The 13,779-nt window shown below is 38.5% G+C and overlaps 1 protein-coding gene across 1 annotated transcript; it reads right to left on the reverse strand.

Annotated features, from left to right (window-relative positions):
• Positions 1-291: 291 nt before the first annotated feature.
• On the reverse strand, positions 292-13,113 carry lwr (ubiquitin conjugating enzyme lesswright). Its single transcript, XM_045767538.2, has 7 exons — positions 13,045-13,113; positions 9,481-9,839; positions 6,784-6,859; positions 5,888-5,971; positions 3,998-4,115; positions 3,033-3,177; positions 292-890 (listed from the first exon to the last, which is right to left on the reverse strand). The coding sequence occupies exons 2-7, from the start codon at positions 9,807-9,809 to the stop codon at positions 821-823; spliced, it is 822 nt and encodes a 273-aa protein (XP_045623494.1). The 5' UTR covers positions 9,810-9,839; positions 13,045-13,113; the 3' UTR covers positions 292-820.
• Between the last annotated feature and the right edge of the window lie 666 nt (positions 13,114-13,779).

Below are 13,779 nucleotides of genomic sequence, written 5' to 3' on the forward strand. Positions count from 1 at the left end.
GTTGATAGAAGCAAATGGTACATACTGTCAATCAACAGGAAAGTTGCACACTTAAAATCATATTAATACATTCAAACTGTTCTAAATGTTAATAATTCCCCAAAATATTTAGCGTGTGTATAAATATATACTAGTATAGCATTGTGGAACAATAAATTACCTTAATTGCTTTCAAACAAAACTTTAAACATAAAACGGGGACAAAGTATAATAGGCAAAATGCTCATTGCTGTAACTCGGTAAAAATGACACTGTTCATGTAAATTATCTTTGGCAATTGAAAACACAGCATATTGGTAAAAATAGTTTATTAATTTAACATCAATTCAAGTATTGACTCTGCACGAGAGAGAGAGAGAGAGAGAGAGAGAGAGAGAGAGAGAGAGGAGAGAAAAAAAAAAAACAGGTACATAAGGAGTTTTTTTTTTGTTTGTTTTTAGAGATAGACTTGTATGTCCCAGGTGTGCATTTTTTTTATATTTTTTTTTTTATATATATGTACTGTAACATACAGTATGGCATGAGAATAATGAATCCAAAATATGAGGTTAACATCTGTGGTTCACTATAAAATAAAGTAAGTCACTCATGACTGAGAATGGAATGAAAGGTCCATTGTAAAGCTAAAACAAAATTCCAGAACACACATTAAGAATGTGCATAATCCTGTGTGCAATCTTAAAATCTTCCTCCCACTAACTTCACTTACACCTTGCATTAAACAAGAATAATCTTCGGTGCCAGTTGTTAGCTACTGCTGCAAAAGCAGCATTTATCCATACTAAGGTTTTCCCCCACCATGTTTGCTTGCAACCAACACTTACTCGAATGGTGCCGACATTGCTTTAGCTTGTGCTCGTACTCTCTTCTCGTATTCCAATCGATTTTGACTGAAAAATAAAATTATTCCACAATGAGTATCTGCCTAAAGTAACTTTATACAGAACATGAAAACACTACTCATTGAACCATCCACTAAAGTCAAACTTTCACTATCAACTGCATTCCTGTTAGTCATGAAACATAATGTAGTCGAGTCTTATTAAGAGCCTGTACTCTACATAATGATCATGTGACTTGTCTCAAGTATCCAATGCCCCATTATCAGGTGTGCATATTATTGCACTACTTAATGATATTTAAAACCTTACTTTGCAAGAGCACAAAGCCTTTGGCTGTACTGCTTAAACACCCAACGATATCTGTTGGATAAGCATTGTCCTTTATGGATAATAAACTAATTGTTATGCAAGTTTAGAATGTTTGGATAGTGCCAAAAAGATGCAAGCCATGATGTGGCCAACAAGTACAACAGCTGGTAATAATCTTCACATAAGAGATGACCCAGATAAATGGTCATGTGGGAAGTATAGTGAAGTTTTGGGTTAGAAATGCTAAGGTGGTTGTGTGGTGTTGCATAAACGGGTGAAGTGACAGGAGGTTCTTGGTGGAACAGCTTCAGACCTTAACAGTTAAGTGTTCAGTTATACATTGATCCCCAAGGTCATTTATATCAAGTTCTTATGCAACTTACGTAAGTATGGTTGCACTACATCCACATGGGTAAATATTAACCTAAAACCATGAAAAAATCTGCAATCATTTACAATTGCTTATTGTTAACAAGGTGTACAGATATCAATACTGTACTTCAATGTAGATGATGAGTCAATAGCGTGGCTGAAGATATGAGCAAACCACACACCAGAAGCTGAAGAAAACGTCGTTTTGGTCCGTACTGGACCATTATCAAGTCGATTGTGCTGTACTTCAATATTATATAAATGTTAAAACATTGATTCACAATCTGTGTTTGTAAACTTTTATAGTAAATTAATATAATCATAGCACTACTAAATAAAACTTCTGGGGAAAAACATCGAAGCTAATCCAAGTGGTCTGAGAGATGCATTCCACAACTATGAATAGAACCACAAGTATGCTTCAGAATTGGAGTACCTTCCTGCAGAGTATAAAAGGTTATAGTGTTGCTTCATTTGAATGCCACATTCTTTTTTGGGGGGAAAATTTCAATAAATAATAAGAGCTTTAGATTTTAGAGAAAATTAAGAGTGGAGGAAATTAGTAAATTTATGTTTTATAGTTTGGTCATGGTAGAGTGCAAAAAGGTAGATTTGCATAAAAAGTACCCCCCCCCTCCAAATCACAACAGCTCCACCAAGGCAGAATCTAAGCAGGAATCTCAGACAAGGCACTCGTAGCCCAGACCTCCCAGAGCAAAAGACAATGAGGGTGCAAACTTTGAGTAGGTCTGCACAACCAAACGTTCCAACTACAGAGTATCCGAGTCCAACCAAGACTGGAGACGAAAATGGGACACCCTGTCCTGCGAAGCAGTTACCGCTTGACAAGCTGCACCCTGAAATGAGGGCTTTACCAAAACAGAGAGCCAAATAAAACAACACCTCACCCTACTACCAACTCCCAAAACAGATTTTAATGCACTGTGGTATACCAAAAATATGAACCAATGAATAATAGTTTCCCCAACACCTAAGGAGCCAAACATCCAGAAACCATGTAGGGCACAATAGTCTACCAGTATGGTAGGTTTCAACACAAATATATACATGATCGTAATGGCAAAATTCTCTTAAAGGGGGGGGGGGGGGAAGAGGCCACGGGAGGGGTTACCCATGACTTATGGCTAAATTACAGTACTATGGTTACTATAAAGAAGGGGGGGGGGGAGGAAAGGGAACTATATCAAGAGAGTGCCAAGTTGTCACATTACATATTACTTTGAAAGATATCAGGATAGGGATTTGGGATGGGACAGGGGAAAGGGAAAATGCCCAACCACTTGGACAATCGGGAATTGAACGCCGACGTGCATGAATCAATACTGTCAGCCTACCGTCCATCCCCAAGTATTCAAATCCACCCCAGATTTGAATCCTGTGTTTCCTCTCCTCAAAATGCATCCCTAGTGTACAAGCAATTAACTCCTTGGGAATAAATACAATTTGAGTGCATAACATGCTTGCTTCATAAAGTTTGTTGAAGCTTACCAATAAATTGTGTACGCTTCAGCCTGAGCAGGGTCCTTTATGTTGGGGTCATTGAGCAGGTCCTGTATTCCCAATAGAATCTGTTTGATGGTAATGGCTGGCCTCCAATCCTTCTCCTCGTCTAATAGTGACAAGCACACAGTTCCTACGAAGATCAAATTATTGTATACACATGGTTTTATAACATTTACACATTTAACAGACTAAATTGTGACAGGATAAACAACCCAACTACCATAGTGTACTGAATGATCATTTACAGATTGGTACCTGGGCTATTTATTCCATGACAAAATCAAGTGAAAATGACACCACCCTTCTTTCAACTCTCCTACAAGGTGGTTTACAACTACCCAAAAATCAAAGTTTCAGATAAATGCAACTTATGGTTCTAAGTTATGGTTATTTTGGGGGGTTCCCATTTTTCAAACTAGTTATTTTGGACCCTAATCAAGCTAAAAAATGATTCTAAACACATTCAATAGGTAATCTTTCAAATATTAAGTTGATGAGGAACACTTAAACCTTCAGATTAATTTGCTATATTCAACCATCCCCCCCCAAAGGTATATCAATTTGTTCAAAATTAATTGGAAAGTCTCTTGCAGATTATAGCCATACAATATGTTATGTCCCAAATTGGCAATGAATACCACTCATTTATGTTAAAAGGTTCATAATACTATGTACTTTTGATCCTCCATGGAGTTTAATAAAGTAATACTTGAATCCTACAATACAGAAAACCTACATATAATAAAGCCTTCAATATACCAACACCACTGTGCTAGAGCACATTGGTAAATACTCCTTTTGCTTGACCTAAAACATCTCACTGCCAAGATATAATTACCAAGAAACAACCATATTACCTTATATGTATTGTTCACAATTTTAAGCAATAAAACTAAATTTGGCTAAAATTTAATTGAAACAAGGAAATCCCAAAACACTGGGTAACATACCTGATGGGTAAACATTGGGATGAAACAAGGGTGGCTCAAACTTGCACTTTGGTGGTGTGGATGGATAGTCATCCTTGAAGATCATGCGTAGACGATACAGACCACTCTCCCAAGGCGTCTTTTGTAAAGGATTGAAATTTGTCAATGACTTAATTATTAAAAAGTGTCTAAGTTTTACAGCATCAACCATTTTTTCATGTCCTATAAATTCTGGCAATCATGCCATTGTCTGACATTTTATACCAACATTTCTTCAATACACAAATTTAGGTTCAAAATCAAAGCACTTCATTGAGTACCTTGCTTTAAAAGTCTAGTATCAAGTCAAACAAGGCAGAGAAGGTTCAGATGTATACCACCAGACTAGTACCACAGCCGAGAGATACGAGCTACAAAAAAAGACTACTAAAATTAATCACTAGAAGACAAAAGAGCTAGGAGAGCCATGATTACCACCTACGAAATTCTCGCGGAAATTGAATGGGGAAAGAGACGATTTCAGGGCTTAGTGGCCTCGTGGCCCGGTCCTCGACTAGGCCTCCTTTTTGATACACATCCCCAGGAAGTAGCCTGTAGCAGGTGTCTAACTACCAGGTACCTATTTACTGCTAGGTAACAGGGGAATCAGGGTGAAAGATACTGCCCATTTGTTTCCGCCTCCACCGGGGATTGAACGTGGAACCTCAGGACTACGAATCCAAAGCACTGTCCACTCAGCTGTCAGGCCCCATAATTTGTCAGGATGACAAATTATTTAGCACAGGTGGTACACAAACAAGGATATGGGTGGAAACTTTGTACCCAAATGAGCCATAGACACTAGAAAATTGTGTGTCAGTAATTAACCAATGGAATGCACTAGGAAGTTATATGGTGGAACCAGACTCCATACACAGTTTTAAATGGAGACATAAGAGCCCAATAGGCTCAGGGAACAGTTCACTAGTTAATTGATTCAAAGGTGGGTCCAAAGAGATGAATTTCAACCCCTGCAAGCACAACTAGGCAGATTTGGGCAAGACTATGAAAGTGGAGGATGCTACTAGTCAGATAAACTAAAATACAACATCCTTGTGACAAAAAAAAAAAAAAAAGTTAAAACTGAAAAGCTTTCACAACCTTGATAAACATCTACATCAGTCAAAACCAAGTTTATCAAATACAGTACCTGTTGAGTACTATAATTTTTCAAGTTACACAATATTTCCAATTAAGCTACTAACACATTTAGTTTAAAGTCAAATATGTAAAGAATTAAAGTTCTTCAGTTCAAACGTCAACCGTACAACATAAAACAAGAGAGTCTAGCATTCCAATGTGATTGATCAGGAAATATTTTTACTTCATGAAAGCTTAGTGAATGTTTGTTCTTCAATTTTATTATTTTTTTTATGAAATGGTTAAAACAAAAGACGTGATTCTGTCGTGAACCAGTTATACATAAAGCTATAAGCTATAATAAAATAATTAGTGAATGAAGGAGCCGGTCGGCCGAGCGGACAGCACGCGGGACTTGTGATCCTGTGGTCCTGGGTTCGATCCCGGGCGCCGGCGAGGAACAATGGGCAGAGTTTCTTTCACCCTATGCCCCTGTTACCTAGCAGTAAATAGGTACCTGGGTGTTAGTCAGCTGTCACGGGCTGCTTCCTGGGGGTGGAGGCCTGGTCGAAGACCGGGCCGCGGGGACACTAAAGCCCCGAAATCATCTCAAGATAATCTCAAGAAGATGAAATCTTCGGTCAACTTCTCTCCATGCAAGTTTTGGGTGCTCATCCAGCTGAGCAGGATTAGTGAGCAGTTTCCTTATGAAAACTAATCAATTTAAAGAAGGGTTAAAAGAAAGCGAGAGAGAGAAAGATTATGTATAGCCAATATATATAAAATACTTACTCCCTTCTTCCCTGGAATTGCACATTCCCAATTCATTAGGTTTAATGTTCCCTCGGGATTCTTTGTAGGTCGTGCAATGAAGCCCTGGAATGCAAGACGTCATTTAATAAAATAAATGTACAGTACATACTAGTTCATACTCCACATCTATAACAGGAACATCCAAAAGGCAGATAAAGAAATTTTGTACTGCCCTCCAAAATTATCTTTTGCTTAAAAAATAAGAACATGCCGTTATTTATGTCTGCAAGGCATAATAATGCTTTTATAGAACTTAATTTATAATTTACAACTAGCTTTAAAAAGAGAGAAATGGTCACTATAAATAATGCTCAATGTGAACAATTTCTCCAGTAGCATTTTTAAAGGCTCTTGTAAAAGGTTACAACAAGAGGAATTGGGGCTGCAGGAAAGCAATTAAACATGATTAAATCAAATTCTATTAGGTTTTATTTGGTTCACCATTCATAAAACTTCCTTTAAAAAATTGCTTAGTAGCTAGGATGTGGGACAATCCAAGTACGGTACTTGTATGTGTGAAAATGCCAAATAACTAGATCCATCAATACACATTGAATTGGGTTTAAGTTAAAATTTTACTTAATACAGTATTGAATATTTTGGCTAAAAATTTAGGTTAAAAAGAAGCAACCAAAATGTTTATTACCATTTGTATGTGTAAAATTTATTATTTATATTTGTATAAAAATATAGCAAGCTTCAAAATGCAACAACTATTTGCTGTTGAATGAATCTGGTGTAAATCAGTTTGATCGAACAGTACAGTAATAGGCAATTAATTCCCCCCCCCCATCTTCATGACCCCACTTTTCCTGTCTAAATATAATCTCTTGGGTGCACTACAGTTTTATAATACAATTAAAAATGCTACTTACAAACGGATGGTCTTTTCTCCATGCCTTTCTCTCCTCGGCAAGTCGAGCAATTGCAATTCCAGACATTATATCAAATCTGCAATACAAGTAAATTATAAATGTATAGTAGTAAAATCCCTAAATGCTGCTCATTTCACAACTCTTTGTATAACACCTTCCTTAATCATATCCCTAAAAGTGTGTGCACATCTTTACTCATTCCCTGTACCTTCCTTCCTTCACAAACCAAACATGCCAAAATCCAATCACTGCAGCCATTAATTAGGTAATTATCAGGAGAAATCACTATGCCATTATGACTATAGCACTTGCAAGGGATATAATAAGGATTTCAGAGGACAGGAAAAGAATGGTGACTAACTGTCAGGGATTGAATGCCAACCTGTCACACTACTGCCCAGTCAAAGTGGTTGGGCAAAATTAATTCTTATCAATAACCCTTAACTAAGGATAACTAGAGTGACTTCTAAAACTGGAGTAAATTACAAAGATTTACTGTATCTCTAGCCACCCAACTCCAAGGCAAAATTTGCAAGTGTCCGGCAGCTCACTCAGTTTTATAACCACTTTCACTAAGGTCTAAGAAATTGGTCCTGATGCCTCTGCATCAGGACCTCATCTCATACTTGTGGTGGTTATTTATTCACTGCCCTTGTACAGCCTATGCTCAGTGGACATGTTTACAACTTTTGAAGGTAATTTACTTATAGATGTATTGTAGGTACAAATCTAAGGAAACTTCACTAATCAATACAAGTTCAGAAAGAAGTTAGGTTTATTATATTTCTCAAACGCAGGCATCGAGTCACAATAACGTGGCTGAAGTAGTTTGACCATACTACACACTAGAAGGTGAAGGGACGAGTGTGGTCTGGTCAAACATATTTCTCAAGCATTTTCTAGGCTAGATAAACTACAAATAAAAAGTTTACATCAAATATCCTCCTGATTAGACACTTGGGAAAAATAATTTTTTTCCACAAATCTAGAACACTTGTGTTAATCCAATAAAATAGATGTTTGGTGCTACGTGTCTGGTATTATGTCAATTTTGAAATTTCCGTGCACCTCCAACCTAATGCCCATTGGCTAACAGCATTCTCCAGCTATTGTTTGTTTTCTCAAAGTCCCTACAATCGGAGACTTGGTTGGGGACCACCAATAGATTGGTATAAAATACAGTGAACTACAGGACACATGCCTTGAGTTATAATAACTGTGGAAAGCTGTACCCCCAATTAATTTACATTACAGCTGAAGCACAAATATATAGCCACAATGGGAACAGGGGAAACTTAAAGAGAAATGGAAATGCCAAAAATATATGGATGACAGAAAATCAGTTTGCAAACACCAGCTCTGAAGTACAAATCTGCAAATATGTTACAGGGATGTGCACATTCATTTGCAAATATGCATTTGCACAAAGAACCAAAATGTAGTTTCAGGCATACAAGGAACAAGACTGGATTACAAGTCTAACAATCATGCATCTAACGCACACATACTATGCCTCAATATGGTAGAAACTACCTCTCAACACATTTACTAACACCAAAAATAGGATGGATCAAATTACTGTACAATAATTTCAAAACTACAACACACCTTGAATCAGGATGGTAATATAATTTTCTAAACCTCCCAGAAATGACTTAAGTTCTAAACATTTGACAACATGTAAGGTTTAAAGAAAAAAAAATCCTTTATCTCTTAACATTTATTTCTGATGTCTGGGGGAGGAGTGGGGAAGCTGATAACTTTAGTTAGCTGTAGCAAGGCGTTGAAAACGACAAAATCCCAGAACACTAACATGTTAATTAGCACTTTAGTGTTCCAATGGTGCATCAGTCTTGAAATTTAAATTTTTTTCCATTATCAGTATTTTTTTTAGCAGTGCTTAACAGCTTATCAGGGGACCATCCAGAAATCACATCAGCCAACTAACTACTTGCCACTCAAAACATTAATTACAGACTGCAAATATTGTATCTTCATTTTTGGGAAATTACCTGCTGGAAAAGTATGAAAGTCGTGTTCATTTTCTTTTCACTGATTTATGTTGATAATGTGCAAGTTTCCATATTTTTTTTTTTTTTTTACTAGGAGGGGTACCCAAACAGTGTCCAGGATGCGTCTCCCCTCCCCCCAACACTTTCTTCCCCCCCAACCCCTCACATTTTGCCTCCCTCCGCCTCACTCCTTTCCCACCCCGTCATCTTACCCTACAACCTTGAACAGATATTTCTATTTGTATACTGTATATATAGAATGCATTTACCCAAGTGCATCTGGATCCCCCTCACCATGACCCCTCCCTTTCTATCCCCTTGGTTCCCCAATTTGTCCTCCCCCCTCTTTGCTTCCCACTTTCCAGAGTCCATCTCGAAGATATTGTCGTCAGAATAGTAGTATTCGTTCAACTCGCATTCAGGAATTTGGGGTTCGAATCCTGGGTGTGACAAATGACTGAAGTGTTTCTTATCACCTACTCCCCTGTTCACCTAGCAGTTAATATAGGTTACTACCTGGGTAGGTACCCTGGAGTTAGCTTATTGTAGAGTTGCAACCTTGGGGAAAGACCTTGAAATAGGCCTGACATGTATATATATATATACATTGGCTATCTGTCCCAACAAAATTAATTATTACAGTATTATTATTATTAATTATTATATATGAACTATATATGCATGCCTTTCAGCATAAACAGCTTCCCAAGTTTGTTTCTGTTCCACAGACTTCTTTTCTATTGAAGATGCATTCCTTTCAGCATCAAGAGCTTGCCAAGCTTGTGTCTGTTCCATAGACTCCCTGTCTACTGAAGATGCACGCCTATCAGCATCATCAGCTTGCTGAGAATGTGTGTGTTCCACAGACTCGCAGTCTCTTGAAGATGCATGCCTTTCAGCATCAAGTGCTTGCTGAGCCTTCCTTAACTCGGCACGCTTCTGCGCTCTTTTCGCCTTCTTTCGACGGCTTGCCAAGGAGTCGCGGCTCAAAGATGATTTCTTCCTGGGACCCATGCCTCAACTGATAGTTGTAAACTACTGTATCTGAAAACCCAAAAACCCATTACAAAACGAGTTGTGAATATCAACATCAATATATACCCTCACTCCACTATTTCTCCCACCCACCCCAACCTATGTACAGTACTCTCTTTTTCAACAAAAGCTCTTTACAAAATGAGTTTTGAACATGAATATTCAAATATACTTCTGTTCTCCCATTTCCATCCTTCCCCGGCCCATTTCTTGGCCTAACATTGGCCAGTGGGAGAAGTTTAGCAGTATGAAATATTAATACAGAAGTTACCATTTACAGTACTGTACTTGAGAAATTTTTTCTATAACTCCACCCCCCCCCCAGGAAGCAGCCCATAATACCTCAACTCCCAGGTACCTATTTACTGCTAGGTAACAAGTGCATCAGGGTGGAAGAAACTTTGCCCCATTGTTGTTTCTGCCGGCGCCAGAAATCGAACCCCAGGACAACGTATCCAGCACTAGTCCACTAAGCCACAAGCACCCTAATTGCCTTAAGTGTAGTTGGCAAGTAGCGCCTACACACTTTCATGAGAGGTAAACATGACCCTGGTTATCTTGAGGTTATCTCGAGATGATTTTGAGGCTTAGCGTCCCCACGGCCTGGTTCTCGACCACGGCCTCCTTTTTATTACACATTCCCCAGGAAGCAGCCCATAGCAGCTGTAACTCCCAGGTACCTATTTACTGCTAGGTGAACAGAGCATCAGGGTGAAACTGCCCATTTTGTTTCAGCCTCTGCTGGGATCGAACCGGGAACCTTAGCACTACAAATCCCAAGAGCTGTCGACTGAGTGGACAGCCGAGTGGCTATTCCTGGTAGGCTGTTCGTTTTAATTCGACAACCCCAACCAACCATGTTTAGCCTGTACTCCAGACCATCCCTTTTCAAATTTGGTGGAGGCCCAAAATATCTGGCCTCCAACTTGGGACACACAAGTTGCTCGACCCCACACGTCACAGAAGAGCTGAAAGATTATTTCATTATCTGTCTGGTTGTGGGGAGTAGCAATCTACTACCTTCAACCTACCATTCATTCATAAATACCCCACCCCCCACCCACTGGTACTAGGGAATATTACAGATTAGAGTAACAAGTGATGCCCTAGGTATTTTAGCCTCTGGGCTGTGCATCTGTTTTAATAGTTAACCCCCCCCCCCCTTTCTAAACATGAAATAAATTCCAAAATGTTTGTCCTTCCTATATTATTAAAATGATCATGGAAAAAATACAAAATTATATGACTTACTTTGGCCATGGTGAAGCATGGAAGTTCTATGATTCCAAAGTGTTCATCGAGGAATTTCTCCGGCTGGGGTGGTCACCCCCAGCCAGCCATTAGATAGGAGTTGCAGTGAAGATTTTTTTACATACTGTATTCCAATTTCTCCAACTAGTTTTTACTCCGGTGTTTTGAAGTATTATTCAATACCGTGTCTTGAGAAATTTATATATAATAAAATGTATGGAACATTGGAATGCTCAGATACATTCATGTCACTAAGACACTCGGTATATTTGATTAGAATAAAACATTGCCTTTGTTATTATAATGTACACACATTTCATATACAGAATACTAAAAAATATGGTGCACATATTGGTGACAACATTCTTAGAAAAATGCTGTGCCTTTGCCATTATTATGGCATATACATATAATGTATATACAGTATTTATGGCATATACATATAATGTATATACAGTATAACTATCTACATTTGTGCACACCATAAACCAATATGCTGGTCATCATGGGCCTTCACACAGCACAGCATCAACACTAGTGAACTGACGACACCTGACTAAATACTCTAAAGACAGGCGTGTGAAACCGAAGGTTCCCCCAAGAGTCATATGGGTCACATTTGTGTTAACATGAGGGCCACATACCACAACTAATGTAAGTCATTTAAATATTATTGCAAAATTATTTTTTCTATTATAATATATACCAAATTACAGTATCCTTTGTGCGGGCCGCATGTGCGCTTGCAAAAGGCCACATGTTTGATATGCCTGCATCTAATGCCTCAAATACAACACTCCTATTGCTAACTAAGCAGAATGTTGCCATTATCAGCATCCTGGTTACCAAATTCTGAAATTTTGCCCAAATTAACTTTCTAAAAGGAGTATAATGTTTTCCGGTGCATAGAGGCACCGAATTATGGTAGGGTGCTGTGGCTGTGTAAACTACATTGTGTTCATCGATACCCCGACTGTGATAATGACAATGTACGCAAGTAACACAGCCAGGACCGTCTATGATACCATTATCGTAAAATAAGTTGGCATACACCCATTAAATTATTTTCCAATATTTCCAGACCTATTCAGCAAGCCTAGTAATACTGTAGTATAGAAATACTGTATACTATATAGGGAATACCTATATAATTAAGTATATATATACTTTTGTATATATTTTGAAAGATTGTGTATATATACTCGCAGGCTTCTTCCGAGTAATGGATATTAAAATTATACCATTAGCTAATAAAACTTTTACCCAGCCTAAATCATTTCATTAACCCATCTGGCAGGTTAATAAAACCAAAAAACATTAGCATTTGCTGCAACCTAATTGAGAATTAAGTTACCAGTTAGCGCAGTTTACAGATTAACACCACATGCGTCTCCAATAGACCCTGGACTACTTCATGCTCCAATAGGTTGGTTTCCTTTGTTTGATAAGGAAAAGTTGCACAATAATGAACAGCTAAATGTTAATAGATATAAACAGAAAAAAAATCGTTCATTTAACAAAATTTACTCATAGTCTTGTAGTTACTTAAATTACCGGAGTCTTATGGTATAATATTGTTCAGGGACGGGTCCTCCAGCGTCATAGAAGCTGCCTCTGCTAAATGTCACAAAGATTTTCACTTTTACACCGTTCTCTGCCCTAGTTAACCGTGAAACAGTAGTGCGCATCAGACCAAACTCTCCTCACCTCCTCAGGAGCCAGTCCCGGGTATAGCAATTCCTCCCAGCCCCAAGAAACTACCAAGAATAACACAAGATATAACCGAGAAGGATTTCTGGAGGGGTGAGGGCGGAGACCTGTATAATGGCCGGGGACACCAGCTCTTGGCAGCCTGTCCCGTCTCTCTCTCTCTCTCCTCTTCCACTGGCCTCCCTTCACACATTCCCACCCGAGGGCGACCTGCCTGCTCCAGGAGCACCGCAGGAACCGAGCTGCTACTTACCAGCGTGAGAGACGCACTCGAAGACAGGGGGAGCCACACAGGAGCGAGGAGGACGGCCAACTGCTGGTCTCGCCGGGTCTCGTCCTCTGCGGGCTAACCAACCCGCCAAATTTGAACTTGACGCCATCAAAACATATATTCAAAATTCAAATGTTTATTTAGGTAAAATACATACATACAAGGGGTGATACAAAAATTTATGCATTTATAGATAGAGCTAGTACATACAATGCCTAAAGCCACTATTACGCAAAGCGTTTCGGGCAGGAAAAAAACCTTATATACCTTTTATTAAATGCACTATTTAAAAAAATAACAATTAATAATTAATAATCAGTTCAATTGATAAATTATCATACTGTTACAGGATGCATTTGACTGTTTATGGTTAGCTATAAGTATAGGTTTCTGAGGTCGATCGCCTTCCCATAGATGTACAGTAGCTTGCACGTGTCTTTTTTTCACGTTGTTGTGCTTCTAGTCGACGATGGTAAGACCAACTTCAATTTAACTGTGAATAGACTGTAAGGAGGAGTCTGATGGATCCCGGGTTCGATTCCCGGACATAAGAGAAATAATTAGGCATGTTTCCTGTCACCTAATTGGTTAGGCTAGGATAGGTTACGATGGGTTACTATGATTTACTTTAAAAAAAAGGTAGCGATGATGTATATATATACATCGGAGAATAATATATTCCTCTTTCTTTTTTTTTTAAACTAGGACTAGGGTTCA

The sequence above is a fragment of the Procambarus clarkii genome, chromosome 72 (genome assembly GCF_040958095.1).
Source record: "Procambarus clarkii isolate CNS0578487 chromosome 72, FALCON_Pclarkii_2.0, whole genome shotgun sequence".
Taxonomy (NCBI): Eukaryota; Metazoa; Arthropoda; class Malacostraca; order Decapoda; family Cambaridae; genus Procambarus; species Procambarus clarkii.